Raw genomic sequence first — 23141 nt, 5'->3', positions numbered from 1 at the left:
TCTTCCTAGCTCAACTGTGGACACTGTGGTTCAATATGGGATCATCTCTCATCTAGGTCACCTTATAGGTTCTCCAATGGGCCTCTCAGCTTCTACTCTTTAAAAATAATAATAATTTTTATTGATTTTAGAGAGGAAGGGAGAGGGAGTTAGAAACATCAACGATGAGAGGGAATCATTGGTTGGCTGCCTCCCACATGCCCCCCCAATGGGGATCCAGCCCACAACCTAGGCATGTACCCTGATGGGGAATTGAACCGTGACTTCCTGGTTCATAGGTGTCCACTGAGCCACGCTGGTCGGGCATCAGCTTCTACTCTTATTCTCAATACCTGTCAAATCCATCCTCCACTCAGCAGCCACATCAGTCTTTAAAATATGGGTGAAAAATTAATCCCCCTTCAATGACTCCTTATGACACTTAGTATAAAAACCAAACTCTTACTTGAAATGGATGAACTGTAGGCAGGTAAATTTTATCACAATAAAGCTGTTATTAAAGAATCCAAACTCCTGCATGATCTGGCCCCTGCCTACCTCTTTGACCCATCTAGTATGAGTTTCCTCTCCCTCCCTCCCAGCCACACTGAGCCAAACCGGCAAGGGCTTTGATGCTTTTCCTGTAGCTTTCCCCCTGGCTTGTTCTTTCTCCTCATTCAGGTCTCACCTCTTGTATCTAAAGTAACGCCAGGTCATCCTGTTATCAATTGTCCCCTTTGATTTTCGTCATTGCACCTAAATATTCAGAATTATAAAGTTTGCTTGGTTGTTGTTTTTTCTGTCTCACCAGCTCATGAAATAAGAACTTATTTTTTACTTTTAAGTACAGTGCCTAACAGGTGAAGAAGTATTCGTTGAAGGAATTATGTGTTGAATCATATCAGTTGAGCATTTGTATTGGGCTTGTTAAGTTTTCTGATGTTTTCAATAGAAAGCAAATTTTGTATTCACATTCATTTTAAAAATAAAGATGAGTCGCCCTAGCTAGTTTGGCTCAGTGGATAGAGCGTCAACCTGCAGACTGAAGGGTCCCAGGTTTGATTCCAGTCAAGGGCACATGCCCAGGTTGTGGGCTCGATCCCCAGTAGGGGACATGCAGGAGGCAGCCGATCAATGATTCTCTCTCATCATTGATGTTTCTATTTCTTCCTTCCTCTCTGAAATCAATAAAAATATATTTAATAAAATAAAATAAAATAAAGATGAGTCACTAACTTTTGGAGCCTCTGTTATCTATAAAATGGGGATGGAGTGGCAAGGTTAAACCGTATGGTTTCTTAGCTTTATTGTAACCCTGACTTCTAAAAGGAGGTTGTAATTGAAATGAGTACTGGGCTGGCCAGCAACTTAATGGGAAATTGAGGACCAGAACCCAGAGCTTTGTCCTCAGAGTCACTGAACAGACTTTTTGGAAGCTCAAGGCCATCCTTCACTCTTCTCCCCACCAGCCAGCCTGGCAGTGCTTCCTCAGAGATCTCTCTGGACATTCTTCTTGGTATAACCCCGCTGCACTACCCTGGCCAGGTCCGCATCAGCTCTCCCAGACACTGCAACAGTCTCCTCTCTGCTTCCAGCCCCCAAGCCCCAGGCCATGCTGGACCTGAATGCCCTTCCCAACACAGAACTTTGATCATACCCGTGTCACTCAGATGTGACTGGAGACATTCTAATTGAAAACACTTAGTGAATGTCACCCAAAAGCTGCCAAGTAAAAGGCACTTGAGAGGTGGCCCAGGTGGTTCGGCCACTCCTGGCTTCCTGGAGGGGAACACGCTTTGAAGCCTGAAACCAGAGGGAAGAAGATGGACAGCAGTGAGGGAGATGGTGTGTGTCGTTCAGAGGCAGAGCCGAAGTAAAGCCGGAGTTCTTTAGGCTGTCAAACTGCCCTGACAGAACCGAGTATGACCTGGAGGGCCAGGAGGTCTAGGCCAAAGCACCAAGGCTGATTGTGACATCCAGGAAAGAAGACAAAATACCAGAAAGCCCCTTCTCTTGGGGTGAGGGAGGGTCAGGAGGACCTCCAGAAGAATCCCACAAGCAACCACTTCCCTTCAGTCGGACCCTGTTTTTCCTTTAAAGCACCACCTTCTGCCATCCTCAGCCCACCCCAATCTCAGATGGGTCCACGATCCAGTTTACAAATTAGCATACTCTATCCCTCCTGGTTGCAAGTATTGGTTCAGGGTTAGTATTCTGTTTCTACCCCAACTGGCGTACTAACCAAGTTCAGTTCTGGCACTAACTGCCCAAAGTTAGCATAGACACGAGTTAAGGGCTCAGTCCTTGACAAGACTGCCCCCACCTCAAATGCCAGCTGCAAGTGGAGTCCCCCAGCCACCTGCACTTCTGACCAACTGGCTACAGATGTGGGAGTTTCCCTTGACCCCCACTCCCTGTTTGATAATTTGCAAGGACAACTCAGAATGCAGGAAAGCACTATGGTTCATGCTTACAGTTTCATAATCAAGGATACAAGTCAGGAACAGCCAGATGAAGAGACACATAGGGTGAGGTCTAGGAGGGTCCAAATACAGAGCATCCGTCCACTCTCCCCATGGAATCAACATCTCCTCCTCCTGGAACATCAATGCATTCACCAACCAGGAAGAACTGGTTGGGCTTCACTGTCCAGAGTAGTTATTGGGGCTTCATTATTTAGGCATGATTGATTAAATCATTACCATGTGACTGAACACAATCTCCAGGCCCCCTCCCTGCCCTCCTTGGATGCTGAGCTGGCTCAAAATCCCAACCCTCTTATCACAACGCTGGTCTTTGTGGTGACCAGCCCCCATCCTGAAGATATTTAGGGGCTTGCCGTGAGTCACCTAAGGAGCTCATGAATAACAGACACTTCTATCACTCTGGAATTACCAAGTACTTTTAATCCTCTGTGCCAGGAACATGGGACAAAGATCAGACAAATTCTTTATTATACAACAGATGTTTATTGGGTGATCCAAGCTGAGCTGATGAAATTCAACCCGACTGCGTTTGTTGGAGCTGTTGGGAAAGCCAGGATCTTTTTCCGCTAGGGTTGTTACTCCGGTAAGCTTGCAGCTGCAGGCAGCCATATTGCTATCTCTGAGGGTACAACCTGCCTGAGAATGAAGATAGTCCAGAAAAAAAGCAGAACTAAGAGAAAGAGACCAAGTTCAAATGGACATTGAGCTTTTGGCTCTAAGCATGCCTGAAGTCATTCTATCTTTGATTTTTCAAATTTGTGAACCAACAAATTCCCCCCCTTTTTATGTTCAATCAACCTTAAATTGGAGTTTCCACTGTAGCTGAAAGCATCCTGAGAGGTAAATGCCCTCTTACTGAGGAAGACATGTTTCTCACTTCCTTATCAGTATCTTGGCTTAACCTGGGCCCTGGATCCCATCCTTCCCACCTCCCCCAAAACTCATTCCTTCAATTACCATCCTTTCTACTGGCTCCTTTCTCCTTAGACTTTTGACATAATTAGGTCTTCCTCGGGATATACACAGGCAAATCTTTTCTTCCCTTTCAAACTACAGCCCGCCATATTTCTTTCCTTCCTTTTGGTCAAGCTGTGAGATAGTTCTCCACATCCCTCCTCCCACTTATTCACCTTCCATTTGTTCTTCCATTTGGCTTCTGCTTCCACCATTTCCCTAAAATTATTCTCCCCAAGGTCACTGAGCAATGGTAGTCATTATAGAAGACAATAGCAGTATTATGGATCTCTATCATTTGTTTTTGCCCATCCCCCCCCCCCCCCCCCCATATACACTCTATACTCCCATACCCCCTGGTCTTTGGTGTGTGGTTTCTAATAGAACTTCCAGGTGGTTTTTCTTTCTTTTCTGTTTTTGTTTTTCGTTTGAGGAATGTTGGAGGCTTGGCCTTGGAATTGACATCTCCTGGGGCAACCCTTGGTCAACAGCTAAGGGATGTTGGTATATGTAAGGCCCAGTTCCCTCATTTCCTGACAAATCTGAGGCATAACTTAACATCCAGAGCTCCCCCATGGTAAAGCTGCCTGAGATCACATGCTTGCTTGGTTTTCTCTCTTGCTTTCCCCGCTCCCTTACTGGTTTCTTCTTGTAGCACATTTTAAATAAATAACTTACACACAAATCCTCATCTCAGGGTCTGCTTCTGGGAAGAAGACATCACCTCTGCAATTTTTTTTACGCCTCTTTCTTTGTCTCGTTCCCCAATTAGGCTCTGGCCCTCCTCCTTCTACATATATTACCTGGACAATGTCATTCATATCCATGTTTCAACCACTATCATGTCTGATCACCACTAAACCGCTTTGTGCAGTTCAGACCACTGATCCATCTCTGCTGAAGAGCCCCACTTGGTTGGCCAGACACCTCCTGGACTAATACAGTAGTCACTAGCCACATGCTCTTTGTGACAGGCCGTTAGACAGACATGAGCAGAGCAAGGGCAATGGGCCAGGTGCAGGTCATCAGGGTGTAAAGCCCCAGGTGCCTAACAACAGACAATCCATTAAAGGGTAGGACCCTGCTCCCCCGATGACCTTTCCTCCCCTAGCATATCTCTCGCTATGGCGTTTGGACCCCTAACCTTTCCTCTCTAGAGATAATATCTATGCCTGAGTTATGTTTCAGCTCCAGGCCCAGAGAAACAACAAAACCAGCCAGTCTGATGTCAGGACCAGTTGCGCTGAATAATGACCCCCCCCACCCCCCCTCCTGGTGCCCGCCAGTCAATCAGTGGAAACCACAACCCTGAAAGGACACACCTGGAAAGCAGCTGATTATTCTATTGAGATCTTCTCCTGGGACTACCCTTAAAATCTCCACCCTTAAAACCCTCAGGAAGGGGACCCAGTGGGCTCTGCTAGCCCTGCCTCCCCCCTCCCCCCTCCCCAACCCCACCCCCTTTCACCCCTATTGGCTTCCTCACTCCCAAGCTCCAAGGGCCCTCCCTTTACCTTCATGACTTGTTTCCTAAGCCCATTTCTAGTAATTACTTCTTCCACACTAACTTGATTTACCAAATAAATGTTATCTTGGCTCTGAATTCTTACCTAGCCAGAACCCAAGGACCAAGGTTGCTGAACCCAGGTTTGGTCTAACTCGAACCCCACTGGTCCGACACCTGGTGCCATTCCCAGGGCCTACAACACTTAGTCACACTAGCCACATGCAGCTGGTGGTTACCACATTGGACAGTGCCAACATAGGACATTTCTCTCATTGCAGAACGTTTTACTGGACAGCGTGGCCACATTTCCAAACTTAACCTCATCACCAGCCCCTTGCTTTCCTTGCATTCCCCCACGATCCCTGTCCTAGACAGTGACGGGCCAACTAAGAGAAGGTGAGTGTCCGGTACCAGGGAGGAAGAAGGCGGCCACAGAACTAAACTCTTTCCCATCGATATCTTTCTCTGAACCGGGAAGATGGGTGGACGACGATGGACGGAGGCATTAACAAAGGCTATCTGCGCGCCGATGTCCGGTTAGAGCGCAGGCTGGGGGCACCAAGGCCGCCCAGGCCACAGTGGATGTTCCCAGCGGCGCCAGGCGGCCTCGGCCTTGCACCAACGTGCGCGTGTGAGTTCAGGCTTTTCCCCATCGCCACGCTCCTGGGTCCTGCCTCCGTGTTCCAGGATGAGCACTGAACCCAGCCCGAAAAGCTACAGTCAGTTCTGGAAACACGGCGCCCCTCAGGGGAGAGGCATGCTCCTGCTGGAGGCGCGGAGCTGCGAGGACGCAGCGTCTGGGGCCGGGGAGGGCCGGAGCCGGGAGGAGGTGGGCACGGGCTCCCGGCACCTCTCGGCCTGACTCCGGTGGGTCGCCCTGAGGAAGCGGAGCCCACTCCGGGGTTTTCAGCCGCTCGAGCAAGCAGTCCCCTTACTGCGCGGGGAGTCGGGCGGTCAGAGGAACCGGACTGACAGGTCTCTGCGCTCGGTGTGAGCCTCCTCTGCACCCTCACGCTCCTCAGGTTCTGTCTCCGGCCTTGGCGGCTCGCCTGGGCCCCGGACTGTACGTCCGCCGCCTCCCAAGTCCACCGACACGGCCCAAACGGGCGTCATTCCTGGCGCTCTCCCCGCCCCTGCCTTGATCCCCAGGTCGGAGAGGGAGCCTCGTCCAACCTCTCGCCGTTTCCTCGAGGAGCCAAGGCCGCCGGTCCAGGCTCCGCCTCCTCGCGGGGCCTTACCGAGGTCACCCCCGTCTTCCCGGGACCAGCTCCTCGGGGCGGCATCCCCGCCGCCGCCGCCGCCGCCGCCGGGCCGGGCGCTCTAGGCTGCCGCGCCCGTCAAAACGCCTTCCCAGCTCGCTGCTGCCGGGCCCGGCGACCACTCTGGCCGTCGGCGGCCTCGCGACGCCACCCTCTCCCGCGGCTTCTCTGAGGCCGACTCCCCTCCCCGGCCCCGGACTCCCGCTGGGGTCGCAGCCCCGCCTCGGCCGCTCCGTCCCCGAGGCCGCCGGGAGCGCGGGGCGGGAGGACGGCGGAAGTGAGCGTGAAGGTGCCCTTCCCGCCCGCTCCTCTCTATGGTCGCTGCCTCCGGTGACGGGAGAGGGGTCCCGGAGCCTGCGCAGAGCCGGGCTGGAGGCCGCCGCGGGGTGGGGGGAGGGGCAGGGAGCGGGAGCTGCCGCCGCCGCCGGAGCTAACCGCGGGGACCGAGATGCAGGTGGGACCGGAACCGGAACCCCCCTCTCCCAGTCCTCCTTTCCTCTCCGCGACCCGGCTGGCGCCTCCGAGAAGCCCCGGGTGGGAGCGGGCGTGGGGGCCCCCGAGGCAGGGGGGCGCTCGGCGCGGAGAGCGCAGGAGGCGGGGTGGCCCCCCGGAGACGGCGGCCCCGGGGAATGGGTGGGTAGAGGGTGTCCGGGGAGTAGGGTCGGGGCGGCGGGCTGCGGCGGGCCCGGAGGTCCGAGCCAGGAGCGGAGCCTGCACCCTCCGCCGCCCGCCCTTCGGGGACTCTCAGACCTGAGCCAAGAGGCAGGTGCACCGGGCAGATGGGTCTGAGTCCTGTTGGACAGAAGAGAAACTGAGTCCCCGGCCCAGGAGCCGCAGGGTCAGCGGGCCCGAGGGCGCCGGGTCCGCCCGCGGCGCGGAGGGTGGGGTGGGCCTGTGCGCGGAGGTGGCCTCTGCCTGGAGATCGGTTTCTCTTCTGTGTCCGCACCTCTTGGCTCGGGCCCCTGTGCTCCATGACTCCGGCATCTCCTGGCTTCGCGTTGGTTGGGGATGGTCCCTGTGCTTGGAGCACCTGAGTGTGCAGGGCCTAGGCCGGCGAGGAAGGGGCGGGGGTGCTGCCTGTGGGGCTCAGTAGGAGTCTGGGGTTTGGGGGAGACCTTCCGGAGCTACCTTCACCCCAGTCCTGGTGCCGGTCATTTTTCCAGTGTAATAGCGGGGAGGAGCGCTAAATTCCATGCCCAGCTCTGCCGTTTGCCAGTTGTAAGACCTCGGGAAATCTCTTCCTTCTCTAATTTCTCTTTTAGAAGATTGGAACCCGCAAAGATAGCAATAATGGTGGTCCTTTATTTTGTGCTTACGTTGTGTTCCACTTAATTCTCCCGGTAGAAACAAAAACTGAAGCTCAGAGAGGACATATAATTTGTTCAAGATTACACAGCTCATAGGTGTCAGAGGTTGGATTTCATCCCAAGTCTGACTCCTTAAGCCATGGCCTTAACCAGCAGGCTAGCCAGCCTTTAGGGCGCACTCCCCAGTGAGAGAAGAGGGAGGTGAAAAGGCCGAGGATCCCCGCTCCCTCTTACGTTTTATTTAGTTTGTGACCAGCAAAAACTCGCCCTGACCCGACCTCCTAGCCTTTCCTCACCTGGTGCTGCTGCCTCTGAGCTCCAGACTGAAGGGGCAGCAAAGAAGTGGGCTGTGGCCATTGCAGGCCCTCTTCGCACAGGGCTTGGGCGCTGGGCCCTGGGGTCAGCTTCCAAGACAGTTGCTGTTTCAATCCATCATCCGTCCACCCTCCTCAGTGAGCACCCTCCCTGAGAGCTGGACTTGGGGACACGTGAGGCAGGGTCTCTGAGCTCTGTAGGCTTAGCTCCTCCTGGAGCTGGGGCAGTGAGAGGCTGTGGCTGAGGTCGGTCCAGCGAGTCCCTGAAACCTTTCTGAGCTTCCGTGTCCGCATCTGTTATAGAGGTTATTAAGGCTCCCCCGGGGAAAGGTAAGAATGGCACTTGCGAAGCCTATGGTGCACATCGGAGGGTCTGTTGCAGAGAAGGGAGATGACTTTTTAGATGGCCCTTCATCGCTCCTGGAACCAACGCCTGGGGAAGTGGGCTGGGAAGGCAGCAGGGTGGGTGCAGCTAGACATCGGGGTGGGGGGCTGGCTGACTGGGGCTTGTGGGGTGCGAGGGTCTTGGAAAGGGTAGGGAAGCAGTTGCTGCTCTTCCCCATTGCTCTCTGATGAGTCTAGGCCAGAGGAGGGAGTCTGGCTCGGGTGGGGCTCTGCCCCCAGTCCCACCTCAGCGGTGACTCGGTGTATGTGCCTCTCTCTCTCCTGCAGCTGCTGCCGCTCACCCCGTGTCTTCTGGCCGCTTCCCTCTTTGCTGCCCCTCCCCACAGGCTCCCCCTCTGCACCTCCTGGGGACCGTCATGAATGGTGCCCCTTCCCTGGAGGACGGGGCCTTCCCCTCTCCTCCTCCCTTGCCACCACCCCCTCCCCCCAGTTGGCGGGAGTTCTGTGAGTCCCATGCCCGGGCCGCTGCCCTGGATTTTGCCCGCCGTTTCCGCCTGTACCTGGCCTCCCACCCCCAATATGCAGGGCCCGGGGCCGAGGCTGCCTTCTCCCGCCGTTTCGCTGAGCTCTTCCTGCAGCATTTTGAAGCCGAGGTGGCCCGGGCCTCTGGCTCCCTCTCACCACCCGTCCCGGCCCCTCTGAGTCCCAGTGTGGAGATCCCGCCACATGACCTGTCCCTTGAGAGCTGCAGGGCGGGCGGGCCTCTGGCTGTGCTGGGCCCTTCTCGGTCGTCTGAGGACCTGGCCGGCCCCCTCCCTTCCTCGGTCTCTTCCTCGTCTACAACCTCCTCCTCGAAGCCGAAGCTCAAGAAACGCTTCTCCCTCCGTTCGGTGGGCCGCTCCGTCCGCGGTTCGGTCCGCGGCATCCTGCAGTGGCGGGGGGCCGTGGACCCCCCCTCCCCGGCCGGGCCCCTGGAGACCTCATCGGGCCCCCCAGTGTTAGGCGGAAACAGCAACTCCAACTCCTCTGGTGGGGCTGGGACCGTTGGCAGGGGGCTGGTTAGTGATGGACCATCCCCGGGGGACAGATGGACTCACCGTTTTGAGAGGCTGAGACTCAGTCGGGGAGGAGGGGCCTTGAAGGACGGGGCAGGGATGGTGCAGAGGGAAGAGCTGCTGAGCTTCATGGGGGCGGAAGAGGCGGCCCCTGACCCAGCTGGAGTGGGCCGGGGCGGAGGGGCAGCGGGGCCCACCTCAGGGGGAGGAGGGCAGCCTCAGTGGCAGAAGTGTCGCTTACTGCTTCGAAGTGAAGGAGAAGGAGGAGGAGGAAGTCGCCTGGAGTTCTTTGTACCACCCAAGGTGAGACCCAGAGGAGCGGGTGACTGGGAGTGAATGGTTGAACTGCCAAAGTGGTCATCGCCCACATGCATAGCTTGGCTTACTTGGTTTTTTTGTTTGTCTTTTATATTTTTATTGATTTCAGAGAGAGAGAGAGAGAGAGCGCGAGGTAGAAGCATCAATGATGAGAATCATTGATCAGCTGCCTCCTGCACGCCCCCTACAGGGGATGGAGCCCACAAACGAGGCATGTGCCCTGACCCGGATCCAACCGTGACCTCCTGGTTCACAGGTTGATGCTCAGCCACTGAGCCAGACTGGCCAGGCTTTGGTTTTTAAAGCTAGCTCCTGACGCTGAGCTAGGAGCTGTGGGCAGAACTGAAGGAGTAGTGTTACTCCTTTTTGCCTGATTCCCTTAGGATGTAGGAGGAAAGGTGGATCTCTGGAGGGAAGGGAAAGATGGTCTTTACCCACCAAAGGCCTGGATCTTGTTCTCTTCCAACCTAGGCATCTCGGCCTCGGCTCAGCATTCCCTGCTCTACCATCACGGATGTGCGGGCGACCACAGCGCTGGAGATGCCTGATCGGGAGAACACATTTGTGGTTAAGGTGGGAGCCGTGAGCTCCCCTGCCCCCGTGGAGCACCCCTGTTGGGGAGAAAGCATAACAGCAAGGGGCATTGGTGGAAGGAGGTGCATGCACGACGGGTTCCTTGAGCGTAGGTTCCTGAAGCTACAGCTCTTCTGGGAGCAGGGGGGAGAGGCAGGATGTTTTTATTCTCATTAGGGGTGCCTTAGGCCCTAGGAACTGGCAATGCCGATGGAACCTCCTCTTGTCCCATAGGTGGAAGGCTCCTCAGAGTATATCCTGGAGACAGCTGATGCCCTACATGTGAAGGCCTGGGTGTCTGACATCCAAGAATGCCTGAGCCCGGGGTGAGGAAACCAGGGGCTGGGGTGGGAGCAGCCTGTCCTCTCACCTGGTGACATTCCTACCAGCACCATTTTCCCTGTCTCTGCAGGCCCTGCCCTGCTACCAGTCCCCACCCCATGACCCTCCCACTGGCCCCTGGGGCCTCATTTCTTACAAGAGAGAACACAGACAGCCTGGAACTGCCCTGCCTGAATCACTCAGAGAGTCTGCCCAGCCAGGATCTACTGCTGGGACCCAGCGAGAGCAACGACCGCCTGTCACAGGGTAAGGTAGAGCCTTAGAGAGCTGTGAACCTCAGACCTGCCATGTAAGACCCCCTGCTTTGGGGCTCCAGGCCCTCTCTCCAGCGTAAACTCTTTCCTGCCTCTCAGCCACCCACCCCCACCCACCAGATGTTTGTCTTTAGTCCCAGAACATGCTAAGCCAGTTTGCCATGTAGGACCGTCAGCATCACCACCCCACACAAGCTCCGAGGAAACTCCTAGCCTGCCTTCTCTGCCCAGCCTTGTCACCTTTCCCATAAGCCTGTGCAGACCACTCTGGCTGCAGATACGGTTCTCGTCTCCAAGCTTCCAGAACACTTTGGACACATCTTTGTTTTGCTCTGACTCTGTGTCTCTGTGCATGTGTCAGCGATACCAATTTTCTTTAATTGTACTTCTTAGCCTGACTAAGCATGTGCATACCCTTACCCACACACATAAACACAGAGACTTGTAAATCTGCCTGACCCAGCTCACCTTTCCAGACTCTACTACACCCTTTCCTCATGACCCTCCATTCTGAGTTTCAGGGTCACAGTGCCTAGCATATAACTGTAGGCTGTGTTCGATGAGTAAAATGAATGATAGAATCTTAAAGCTAGAACAGACCTTACAAGCCGTCAGTTCTAATCCCCTCTGTTCTTAGGCAGCTAACACCGGGGAAGAGAAATGGCTTTCCCAGTGTCACCTGAGCGTCACTAACAAAGATGGGCTATGCCAGCGTGATGCCTGAGCCACTGCGCTCCACCCTGCACACGGACTCATCTGAGCGGTGACCGTGTGCAACATTCCCGCCTGCCACTCGGCAGATATTCGGGAATGCCCTGGTACCTGCCTAGCTCTTTGCTAGGCTCGGGCTCGGGCAAGGTGGGGGGTGCAGGCATGCCTGAAATTAGCTCCTTGCCCTCCATGGGCTCACAGTCTAGCTGAGCAGACAAGACATCTAAAAAGCAGGGCTTTAAAATGGAGAGTTTGTGCTTAGTGTCCTCTGAGCAGCACAAGCAAGAAGAAAGTGCCTTGGGAGTCCAGAGGAGGAAGAGAGTCAGGGCTAGAAGGAGGATTTTAAAATATATATATTTTTTCATTGATTTGAGAGAGGAAGAGAGACAGAAACATCAATAATGAGAGGGAATCATTGATTGGCTGCCTCCTGCACGTTGACCGAGCCCGCAACCCAGGCATGCGCCCTGACTGGAATAGAACCTGGGACCCTTTGGTCCGCAGGCCGATGCTCTATCCACTGAGCCAAACCGGCCAGGGCATAGAAGGAGGATCTTTGATGCCTCTGAGAGTTGGCTTTGTCCTATTGACCAAAAAAAGGACCCCCCCCCCACTTTTTTTATTTTGCCAGGGCCTGGGCAGGACCCCCATTTCAAGAAAAATGTTTTTATTGATTTCAGAGAGGAATGGAGAAGGAGAGACAGATAGAAACATTAATGATGAGAGAGACTCATTGATTGGCTGCCTCCTGCATGCTCCCTACCAGGGCTGGAGCCTGCAACTGGACATGTGCCCTGATGGGAATCTATCCATGACCTCCTGGTTCATGGGTTGATGCTCAACCACTGAGCCACAAGGGCCAGTCAAGTTGAGACCCCCTTTTTAAAAAATTTTTGTTTTTTTATTTTGTTAATCCTCACCTGAGGATATTTTTCCATTGATTTTAGATAGAGTGGAAGGGATGAGAAGAGAGAGAGAAAAACATCGGTGTGAGAGATATATATCAATTGGTAGCCTCCCACACACGCCCTGACCAAGACCAGGGATTCAGCCTGCAATCTAGGTACATGCCCTTGACTGGAATTGAACCAAGACCCTTCAGTCTGCAAGCTGACACTGTCTACTGAGCCAAACCAGCTGGGGCGAGGGACCCCTTTTTAATGCAAAAATATTTGTCTCCATTTCTGCTGTCAGTTCAAAAGATAGTGGCTCCATGGCTAGTGTGTCTTAGTGGTCAGAGCATCGGACCTCACACCAGAGGGTTAGGGTTTTGATTTCCAGTTAAGGACACATACCTGAATTGCAGGTTTGGTCCCCTGTCCTGGTCAGGACACATGCAGGAGGCAGCCAATTGATGTGTCTCTCACATCGATGTTTCTTTCTCCCTTTCCTTCCTTCCCTTCCACTTTCTAAAAATCAGTGGAGACCTGGCCTGTTTGGCTCAGTGGTTAGAGGGTTGGCCTGGGGACCGAAGGGTCTCGGGTTCGATTCCTGGTCCAGGGCATGTACCTTGGTTGCAGATTCCCCAGCCCCGGTGGGGACACATGCTGGAGGCAACCAATCAGTGTCTCATGTCGATGTTTCTCTCTCTCTCTCTTTCTCTTTTTTTTTAAAATATGTTTTATTGATTTTTTACAGAGAGGAGGGGAGAGAGAGAGAGAGAGAGAGAGCCAGAAACATCGATGAGAGAGAAACATCGATCAGCTGCCTCCTACACACTCCCACTGGGGATGTGCCCGCAACCCAGGTACATGCCCTTGACCGGAATCGAACCTGGGACCGTTCAGTCCGCAGACCGATGCTCCATCCACTGAGCCAAACCGGTTTCGGCTCTCTTTCTCTTTTTCTCCCCCTCACCCCTCCTCCTTCCTTCTCATCTCCCTCCCTCCTTTCCACTCTAGAAATTAATGGAAAAAATATCCTGGGGTGAGGATTAAAAAAAACAATAAAAATAAATGGAAAGATACCCTCAGGTGAGGATTAACAGCAACAACAAAAAAGGCAGAGGCACTTTTGGATTCTAGGACCTCCTTTCGGTAACTAACCCCTGAGCAGTGTATGAAATCTAAGTTAGCTATTGGTGGAAGAATATCAGGGTCCCTGCCTGGAGAAGGATCCAACATTTCAGCCACCTGACCCTGCCAGTCCACACAGGGCGGACTAGTGGGAGGTGGCCCAGGCAGACCACTCCTGTCAAAGAGTAGCTTCTCTAGCTCTAGCTGGTGTGGCTCAGTGGATAGAGTGTTGGCCTGTGTGCTGAAGGGTCCCAAGTGTGATTCTGGTCAAGGGCACATGCCCGGGTTGCTGGCTCGATCCCCAGTAGGGGGTGTGCAGGAGGCAGCAAATCAATGATTCTCATCACTGACTAGAGGCCCTGTGCATGAATTCGTGCACGGGTGGGATCTGGCCGGCTGCCCCTATTGGCCTGGGGGGGGGGGGGGCGAGCAGCCGGCCCCCGCCCACTGGTCAAACTCCGGGTTGAAGGGACAGTTTGCAATTAGCCTTTTATATAGGAGGTTTCTATCTGTCTCTCCCTCTCCCTTCCTCTCTGAAATCAATAAAATATATATATATATGTATACACACATATATATATATATATATATATATATATATATATATATATATAATTTTAAAAGTACCTTCTCCAGTTCTCAACTTTGCCCTCCTATTTTTTTCCAGGGGCATATGGCGGCCTCTCAGACCGCCCTTCAGCATCCATCTCTCCTAGTTCCGCCTCCATTGCTGCCTCCCATTTTGACTCAATGGAACTGCTTCCCCCAGAGTTGCCACCCCGCATCCCCATTGAAGAGGAACCCCCAGCTGGGACAGTTCATCCCCTCTCAACCCCCTACCCATCCCTGGACACTCCAGAAACGGCCACAGGTACCAGAGGTGTGAGGTGTGTCTGTGTGCAGGCATGGTTGCCCACCTACCTGAAACTTGTCCTGGGATCCTGAGGGAGCTGACCCAGGGGGAGGGAAGTGACACAGGAAGGGGAAGCCAGGCTCTTCTCCCAGGATGGGGGAGGCTTCCTTGACACCCAGGTTTCCCTCCCTCTCTCCTTCCTGAAGGGTCATTCCTGTTCCAGGGGGAATCAGAGGGAGGTGAGGGGGAGCAGCCCCTCTCAGGGTATCCTTGGTTCCACGGGATGCTCTCTCGACTCAAGGCTGCCCAGTTAGTACTGGCTGGAGGCACCGACTCCCATGGTGTTTTCCTGGTACGTCAGAGTGAGACGAGGCGGGGCGAATATGTCCTCACTTTCAACTTCCAGGGCAAGGCCAAGGTGAGTGACGGAGGAAAAGGCCTGTTCTCCGCAGGGAGCTGGCGGGCGGAGTGGGGACGATGCCATCAGGGAGAAGTGTTCCGTAATTGGCAGGGGCTTGGGCTCCTGCTTCACCTCGCTCATCCTGCCCTCAGCACCTGCGTCTGTCGCTGAACGAGGAGGGCCAGTGCCGGGTCCAGCACCTGTGGTTCCAGTCCATTTTTGATATGCTCAAGCATTTCCGGGTGCACCCCATCCCTCTGGAGTCTGGAGGCCCCAGTGATGTTGTCCTTGGCAGCTATGTTGTGTCCTCCCAGCGGCAGCAGGGTGAGCAGAGCAGGTCTGCAGGGGAGGAGGTGCCCGTGCACCCAAGAAGTGAGGAGGTGTGTGTGCCAGAAAGGTGGGGTGGGGGCCTGTGAAGAGGAGAGGCTTTGATGGGGAGAACAGGGAGAGCAGGGGCCTGTGTGTTGGGGTTTCAAAGGGGAAAAATGTATGCCGAGGAGGTAGGAAGGCAGAGGGCTCCTGCTGGAGCCGGGAGGAAGTTGAGAGTGGGTTGGTGCATTCCCATTCCATCAGACTCCGCTGTTCCATCATTTGTCTGTCTCCTAGATACACCGCCCCTTGTCTTTGCCCTTCCTCATCACCTTGCCTTGGGCCTGCCCTTTTGGGGAATGCTCTGTTTGATCCCCCTCCCTCTCCCCTTAATGTTTGATGTCCCTGTCTGATCTCTCCCTTTTCCCCACCCCCACGTCCCATCTGTCCCCACGTTGCCCCTCCCCCCCAGGCCGAGAGCAGGCCGGGAGCCATGCAGGGGTGTGCGAGGGAGATCGATGCTACCCCGATGCCTCCTCCACCCTCATGCCCTTCGGAGCGAGTGACTGTGTGTAAGTGTGGTCCTCCTCTCACCTCCGCCCATGATCCATCTTCCATGGATGGGGGGTTGCTCAGAAGAGGGGATGTGGGGAGATAGCACATGGCTCCTGGGGGGAGAGTGAAGGGGAGGCTGCTGCAAGAGCTTGCCACCCTCCACAATTAGTCTGTCTTCTTACCGTTCCCGTCCAGAACCGAACACCTCCCACGACCCACCCCCACCCCCTGAACCCCCTTCATGGACAGATCCCCCACATCCTGGGGCAGAAGAGGCGTCGGGGATGTCAGAAGTGGCAGCAGCAACAGCCACAGCAGCCAAAGAGAGGCAAGAGAAAGAGAAAGTGGGCAGTGGAGGGATCCAGGAAGAGCTGGTCCCCGTGGTTGAGCTGGTCCCCATGGTTGAATTGGAAGAGGCCATGACACCAGGCATGGAGGTCCAGGGAGGCCCTGGATCTGGTGGGGTCCCTGAAGCAACACCGATGGTGCAGCTCCAGCAGTTACCACTAGGGGGCGATGGAGAAGAAGGGGGCCACCCCAGAGCCATTAATAACCAGTACTCCTTTGTGTGACACCCTACCCCCACCCTTTCTCCACTTTCTTGCTCCTCAGCCCTCAGTTCCTGAGACGGGGGCTGAGCGGGGACATAGAGGAGCGGTAGGAATCCCCTCCCCCATATGCTTCCTTACCCTTGATGGCCAAGGGATGTATGTTGGTACAAGAAGAGGTTCAAGAGTCCCGTTAACTCCCCAGTTCATACACTACAGGTGCCCCGTCCCCTGGGGAGGGGACTTGGGCTCCATTACCTCTCCAAGGGGCTCTACGGTCAGCCCCGCCCCTGGGGGCCATTTCCCCATTATCTACCCCCAGCCCAAGGAGGGGTGAGGGGGAAGGGCTGTCAGTTAATATTAAGGTGGTTGTTGTTGTTGTTTTAAACAAAATGGAGAAGCATAAATAAATAAAAGGGTTTATCTCAGTTCATCGTGGTGATTGTGGCCAGTGTTTGCCATGAGGGCTGGGACGGGGTCAGGAAGGTAGCCCACTTGAGTGGTGAGCCCCAGAGCTGAGCGGCCAGAGGGCTAGTCCGATGAAGTCCCTTTGCTCCCTAGTCCAGCACTTTCTGTCCATTGTTTCTTGGGACTGCCCTGTGTGTTGAGCGGTAAGGGCAGAGCCAAACAGTGCTTCTCGGGGTCTCCAGGCACGTTCTCCTAACGAGACGGGACAGTGAGCAGCAGGACCAACGATCTCCAAGGACCCTTCCTGCTCTGAATTCTTCAGTACGGCTCCCTCCTCAGGGAGAAAGCTGGCAGAGAGGCCATGGGGCTGGGGCTGGGCGTGGGGCTGTGTTGGGAGAGACTTCACACACAGTTTGGCTGCAGAGGGGCCCAAGGCCAGGCTGGCACTCCCCGTCTCAGAGCCGCGCTGGGAGGTGGAGGAAGATGGCAGAGGGCATTGGCCTTGCCTGCCGCTCGCTGTGCGGCCCCCCAGGCCTCAGTGTCGCCATCTAAAACAGGAGGCTGCGTCTAGGCGGGAGCTACTGGCACGGCTTGCTCGACCTGGATAATGTTTCCATTGAAATTCCACATAGAAGTTCAGATGATTGGCTTTTCTTGAAAATCAGATGATCCAGCCCATGCAGTTGGTCCACCTTCCGCATCTCATCCCCGCAGACCACTCACATGATCTGCCTGCCCTGTGGGTATTGAGTCTGCAACAGCTCCCGCCCTCCTTGTGTCCCTCCACCCCCAGCCAAGTCCTTCTCTAGCCCAGGCTCTGCTCTCTGGCTGCGCTGTGCCCTCCAGTGGAAGGCACCCCTGGGCTTCCCAGCTCTGTGGGTAGTGGGTGCCAACAAGGAAGGGCCAGATTCTGAAGACTCACCTATTTGTTGTTAATCCTCATCCCACATTGATTTTTAGACAGTGGAAGGGAGGGGGAGAGAGAAACATTGATGTGAGAGAGACATTGACTGGTTGCCTCTCCCACATGACCCAGCTGGGGCTGGGAATTGAACCTGCATCCCAAGTACATGCCCTTGATGGGGAATCGAACCCGAGACCTTTCGGTGAGAGGGCCAACACTCTAACCACTTAGCTCACCAGCCATGGCAGACTCTCACCTATTTTGCTTGGCCCTCTCACCTCCCCGCCTCCATCCAGCACTGCCTCTTATCATTCTGCCTCTCCCTTTTCCTTTCACGCCCCTCAGCCTCTGCCCCCACCTCCTGGCCCTTTCCATGCTTATGACCTTGCTATTCTGGGCCTGTGTCCTGTCGGGAGATGGACAGGGGACAGCTGGGCTCACAGGCCACCCAGCTTTGGGCTAGCCAGGGGAAGCCTGCTGGCTCTCCCCGTTCTATCTAATCCCTGGGACTCCCCCAAACCTTGGCCTTAGGAGACTGGGGATAGACTTGGCCTTGTAAAGGTGAGGATGGTTTGGGGATCTAGGTGCTATGTATTCTAAAAGTGAGATGGTGAGGAAAGACTGTGGCACCCCAGTGTAGGCAGTGTAGGGCCTGATCCCCTCCTAATCTAGCAGCAACTGGTGCTGCGAGGCTCCCCCTCCCTCTAAACTCTGGCAGCCCTCTGGGACTTGTCTTCTGAAGATGGGTGAGGAGGGGTACATGGACCCCTCCTATACTCCAAGATTTGCATGTCTTGGCTGGAGGAACCTAAGAGACGATTTCCCTGTAAGCCTTTCTGGATGGTTCCACTCGAGTTCAGAACTGGTCAGGGAGTGGCCAGGCTCTAGCTCCACATCCTTCAGAATTGGACCTCTCCCATGCTAAGCATCCGACATAGGAAGGGAGAACCAGCTCGGCTTGGAGACCCCCAGTGGGAGGAATCCAAGAGAGCCAGCGCCTCATTGCTCAGCCTTCCTCCATCCCTGTTCACACCCTGATGATGATCCTTTGCGGCTCTTGGCTGGTGGCTTTCCCTCTCTGGCTTCAGTCCCCCCCTCGGGGAAGTGGAGGGAGCTAGAAATGACTAACCTTAAAGGGCCCTGTTGGCAGCAGCATCCTGTAAAGCCTGCCTCCTTTCCTCAGCTCTCAACTCCCTTGAAGCTGTGATCGGTCCAGTCTTCTCCCCCTTCTCCATGTTTGGGCATTCCTGCTCCTTTAAGACAGTGCTCCTGTCACTCCTCCAGGTAGTGGTGGGGAGAAGGCAGCCAGTGCCGAAGGCTTGGCAGATGCTGGGCCTGGCTGGCCTAAGAAGGTGGGTGGTGGTGGGCCAGGTGGAGGTGCCTGTTGGTGAGCACTCACAGCCCATTGTTTTAGCCCTGGTCCCCTGGTCACAGCAGGGTTCTGCCTTGAGGGAGTTTGTTGGGACCATGAAAGGGGGGCAGGGGGAGAGGGCACCATGTCCTTAACTCACCTTGGAGGGGGGGGGGAGGGATGAGCGTGGGGGACCTAACGCACTCCTGCTGGCCTGCCCACTCCCCGAAAGTGGGGCTTCCCTTTCCTATGCCTCGCTGCCTCCGATGTCATTGTGACCCTCACCCCATTGTCAGGGACGGAGTACCAGACAGGGAAGCAGCCAGAACCCAGCAGTAATCTGTAGTCCTCACTGTTTCAGGAAAGTGAGGCCTAAAGCAAGGAAGGACTGGAGGTCAGGGTCATGAGGCTGCTTCCCCTCCCTGACCTTGCACCATTAAGCCGCTCTCCGCCCTTTCCCCACTCACACCCATGCTGCCCTCCTGCTCCTCCAGAGCGGGGGTGGGGGTCGGGGGCTCAGAGCAGCTGCTTCTCTGAGGAAGCTGATGCCAAGGCCAGCCGCTCAGCAACTACTTGTGGCTTTGCACCCCGCCCTGCCCCCCCCCCCACCTGGCTGCCACATGCCAGCCCCCTGCTGTCCCTTTTCCCCTGCTCCTCAGACTTCCCTCTGACCCTGGCAGCTCTGTCTCTGCCACTGCAGCTCTGTTCTGTCCTTATTTCCCCTAGACCTGTCCCCATCCATCTGCCCTCCCCACGCCTCTGGTCTGGAGCCTCTGCTTTATTTATCCAGCTTCCCCAGGCCCCTGTCCTGCTGCCTGGATGTGCTTCTCTCAGGCCTCTTCCAATGGGGTGGCCCCAAGCCTGAGCACAGAGCTGCCCTCCCTCTCTGTGAGGACAGACACTTCAGGGCCAGGTGGAGTGCAGACCACAGCTCTCTGGGGTCTGCCAGGTAAACCCCTCGGGTTAAAGAGAGCAGTGTGGGATAAGGTAACTCTTATTCCATGACTTGGGGTGACCCCCATCCCGAAACACTTATCCCCCTCTGCCATCAGCACATTCTGCAGCCTCTTGGGTTACCTTGCTGCCTGGGTATCCCATTTTCTTGGGAGGGGATTCACTATTAGGGATGGGGAGGGGCCTGGAGGCAATGTTCCCAGAGGCTTGGTTAGAGCGATGGGGGTGGGGGGGAGTTTAGGGGAGAGACAGGCAGTCCTGGCTTTGCTCACCAGGCCCTGGACACTAAATCCCTTGTTGATGGCTGCAGCAACCCCTCCCTGGGGTAGGGTTACCATCTTCTCTCTGTCCCCTTGACCCTCTCCCCTCCCTGCTTCCCTTGTTCCCCCAGAGCCACTTCCTCTAGCCCCCAAAGGATGTCTCCCCTCTTCGGTGCCCCTAAGGTCGGAGTGTCTCTGCTGGCCTTTAAGCAAACGAGGTGAGGAAGGAGACTGCCAGGAGACACAGGGTCAGGGTGGATGAGACGGAAGCGGGTGAGGGAAGGGGAAGGTGAAGGACAGAGGAGTGGGCCTCAGGGAAGACCTGGAGGGGTGAGTTCGGAATAGGAGATTCAGTGCCACTGAGGAAGTTGAGGCAACTGGGGGAGGGTCAGCAGCAGAAGACAGAAGTGAAGTCCCTCCCTACCCCCTCTCCTGTGGCTGGGCCACCCCAGCTTCCCTCTGAGTGACACCTCGGGCTGCAGCCCCACTGTTCCCCCTCTGTCAGCAGAAATATCTCTCTTCTGACCCCTCCTGCCGGAGCCTCTGCCAGCCAATCCCTGATCTGGGGGAGGGGGGAGCCTGCCCCCCCTACTCCCTCATAAGGACCAGCTGGGGGCTGGGGGGGTGGCCAGCTGCTGCAAGTGGGACGGGGGTCAGAGCTTCCTGGAGAGAAGAAAAATCTGGGGGGGGCCAGGAGACAAAAAGGAAGAAACCCAGACAAACAGGCAGGTGAACACACTGAGGAAGGCCCCCCACACGTGGAACGCCCCCAGAAGGAACACCGCCCCCTGGCCCCCAGGAAGGGAGCACCATGGAGGCTGCACACTCCAAGAGCACAGAAGAATGTCTGGCCTATTTTGGGGTGAGCGAGACCACAGGCCTCACCCCGGACCAAGTTAAGCGGCACATAGAGAAATACGGCCCCAATGGTAAGTGTCCTTTGGAAAGGCTGGCAATGGCCTCTCGCAGCCCTGCAGCACCCACTCACACACGCACACGCACGCGCACACACACTCACACTCGCGTGGGAGCCTCTTCCTCCAGGGGACTTAGGGAAGAGCTGGGCCCTGGGCCAATGACTACAGGGGGGGGAGAGGACACTGGCAGACAGGGGCCCTGAGACCCGGAGTTTGGGAGGTTTTATGGGTGACCTTGGGGAACCTCAGATGCCCTGTTGATGGCCTGATTCTCCTACCTTAGTCACAGATCCCAGGGTGTGGGGGCATTAGACTGAACCCCAAATGAATATTTCCTTTTTTTCTTTTCCCTGGGTAGAGCTCCCTGCCGAGGAAGGTAAGTTACTGGACTCCCTCTCCCCTCTGGGTCCCACTCCCTTCTCCCTGCCCGCTCCCTACTCACTCCTGGGCAAATACCCCTCCCCAAGGGTGGGAGCTTGGCTGGGGGCAGAAGTTTCCAGGCACTTTCTCCTTGAGGCATCCAGTCCTTGAACAGCTGCCCACCGCTTGGAGGAAGGAGCCTGCTTTTGGAGTCCTGGCAAGCTCCCTCCGCCCTTCTCTAAGAGCCAAGTGGCCTGCCCATCACCCCGGAACCTCACAGCTCCAGGCTGGAAGTCAGGGCACTCCCAGTCCCTGGACCCCTGCTTGCACCCAGAGTCCCAGCGGTAGTTCATCCGTTAGACCTTAACCTGGGGCCTCGCCTTGCCTCCCCCCAGGGAAGTCCCTGTGGGAGCTGGTAGTAGAGCAGTTTGAAGACCTTCTTGTGCGGATCCTCCTCCTGGCCGCCTGCATTTCCTTTGTAAGTGTGGGAGGGCATGGGGGATGGCGGGGGGCGGGGGGGGAGACCTGGGGAGCGTGCTGGGTGTTGGCTCGAATCAGAGGCTGCTCTAGCCCAAGCCCTCAGCACCCTATTCTGCAGACCAGAACTGAGGGGGTGGGGTGGGAGGGTGTGCGTCCTCCTCCGTCCTTCCCACACCCCGCAGGCAGGTTTTATTTTAAGCTTTAAGGGTGTTCTCAGCCAAAACACTGAAGCTAAGCCATCCCCGAGGCTTCAAGGGCTCTGGAGGCTCGGGTTACCCCCTGAGCGCAGGGCTCCCCAGCTTAGAGACTGCTGCCACCCCCGGCACCACTGCTCCCTGCGGCCTGGGCCCACGCGCCACTCCACCAATCCCTGAGCAGCCTCGCGCCCCTGGCCCGCCCCCTGGCGCTGATTGGTTGAGGCAGATTCCCTCCGAGAGGCGGGAAAGAGCTGCTGGTGCGAGGGTGACCCCTCACCTGCCTCTGGCCTCCCCACCCCATCAGGCCTGGGCTCCTGAGACCCCTCCCCAAGGCCCCGGCACCCACCTTCCCAGCAGTCCACCCTGCATGTGAGGGGTGGACTCAGTCCCCATGGGAGGAGGACTGCGGCCACAGGCCTCCCTGTCCCCGGCTCCTCGATGGAGGCCTCCGGGCCACTGAGCGCTAGCTGGCAGGGCCGCCCTCTCCCTTCTCAGATTTGCTCCTTGACATTTGCCTGTGGCTGTCGCCTTTGCCTGGCAGAGGCAACAGCTGGGGTGGGGTGTGTACAGGAGGCGGTAACTCTATCCCCCCTCCTGTTCCCTCCTGAAACCGGAGCTCCCAGCCCGGCTGGGGGAGGGGTGTGGGTGGGCCGGGCGCCGTGAGGACCGGGGGTTTTTCCTCGGGGTTTGGCTCCCAGGACACGGATGTGGCCGTGGGGGTCGTTGGCCTGGGTGTCCCCTGAGCTTCGCTTACAAGCCAACAGCCCAGCCAGGGAAAGCTGAAAGCGTCCTTGTCAGGCCCTGGGTGGTGGTGTGCGCCCCCTGTGCCCGCCGGTGCCCCCTGTGCCCGCGAGCATCAGCAGGCAGCGCTGTGTGACCCCTCGGAGCGTGGAGCCCTGCACAGTGGGCGCGCAGTGCCCTGTGGTCCCGCGCTCGCTCCTGCCCGTGTCCTCACCTCCTGGGCTTTCTTTGCCTGTCGGAGGGGCTCCAGCTCCTGTCATCCTCCCTCTCCCTGCTCCCCAGGTGCTGGCCTGGTTTGAGGAAGGTGAGGAGACCGTCACTGCCTTTGTGGAGCCCTTTGTCATCCTCCTGATCCTCATTGCCAACGCCATCGTGGGGGTTTGGCAGGTTAGCCTTGACCCCACCCCACTCCGTCCCCTCCTGACACTGAGCAGGAGGCCAACCCCCCCCCCCCCCCCCCCCGTCGCCTCCCCTGGGCTGGCCTT

The 23141-nt window shown here is 56.2% G+C and overlaps 2 protein-coding genes and 1 long non-coding RNA gene across 8 annotated transcripts in view; 2 read left to right on the top strand and 1 right to left on the bottom strand.

Annotated features, from left to right (window-relative positions):
• Nucleotides 1-2865: 2865 nt before the first annotated feature.
• LOC308518202 lies at nucleotides 2866-6479 on the bottom strand. Its single transcript, XR_013995929.1, has 2 exons — nucleotides 5338-6479; nucleotides 2866-3101 (listed from the first exon to the last, which is right to left on the bottom strand). It is a non-coding gene; the product is annotated as an uncharacterized lncRNA (long non-coding RNA).
• Nucleotides 6480-6572: 93 nt separating this feature from the next.
• On the top strand, nucleotides 6573-16515 carry SH2B1 (SH2B adaptor protein 1). 5 transcript variants are annotated; one of them, XR_013995927.1, is made up of 11 exons: nucleotides 6573-6639; nucleotides 8479-9509; nucleotides 9996-10097; nucleotides 10332-10423; nucleotides 10510-10685; nucleotides 14087-14290; nucleotides 14479-14690; nucleotides 14825-14996; nucleotides 15454-15553; nucleotides 15732-15864; nucleotides 16149-16515. XR_013995927.1 is itself a non-coding variant. In XM_081089808.1 (10 exons), exons 2-10 carry the CDS (start codon nucleotides 8568-8570, stop codon nucleotides 16160-16162), a joined length of 2103 nt encoding a protein of 700 aa, XP_080945934.1. In that variant the 5' UTR covers nucleotides 6573-6639; nucleotides 8479-8567; the 3' UTR covers nucleotides 16163-16515. The 5 variants fall into 5 exon arrangements, 3 of the variants coding, with proteins under 3 accessions (XP_080945934.1, XP_080945932.1, XP_080945933.1); XR_013995928.1 differs by having other exon boundaries at nucleotides 14825-15052; XM_081089808.1 differs by lacking the exon at nucleotides 15454-15553 and having other exon boundaries at nucleotides 14825-15052.
• Nucleotides 16516-20587: 4072 nt separating this feature from the next.
• ATP2A1 (ATPase sarcoplasmic/endoplasmic reticulum Ca2+ transporting 1) overlaps nucleotides 20588-23141 on the top strand; it is an 18836-nt gene continuing 16282 nt past the window's right edge. For both annotated transcript variants that reach the window (XM_081089801.1, XM_081089800.1), the window contains exons 1-4: nucleotides 20588-20890; nucleotides 21237-21254; nucleotides 21634-21716; nucleotides 22939-23043. In XM_081089801.1, coding sequence (XP_080945927.1) covers nucleotides 20773-20890; nucleotides 21237-21254; nucleotides 21634-21716; nucleotides 22939-23043 — 324 coding nt within the window. In that variant the 5' untranslated portion in view covers nucleotides 20588-20772. The remainder of the gene's footprint in view (nucleotides 20891-21236; nucleotides 21255-21633; nucleotides 21717-22938; nucleotides 23044-23141) is intronic.

Source organism: Myotis nattereri (genome assembly GCF_964212035.1).
Source record: "Myotis nattereri genome assembly, chromosome: 4".
Taxonomy (NCBI): domain Eukaryota; kingdom Metazoa; phylum Chordata; class Mammalia; order Chiroptera; family Vespertilionidae; genus Myotis; species Myotis nattereri.
The sequence above is the reverse complement of the archived record's forward strand: the minus strand, read 5'-3'. Positions and strand labels throughout refer to the sequence as shown.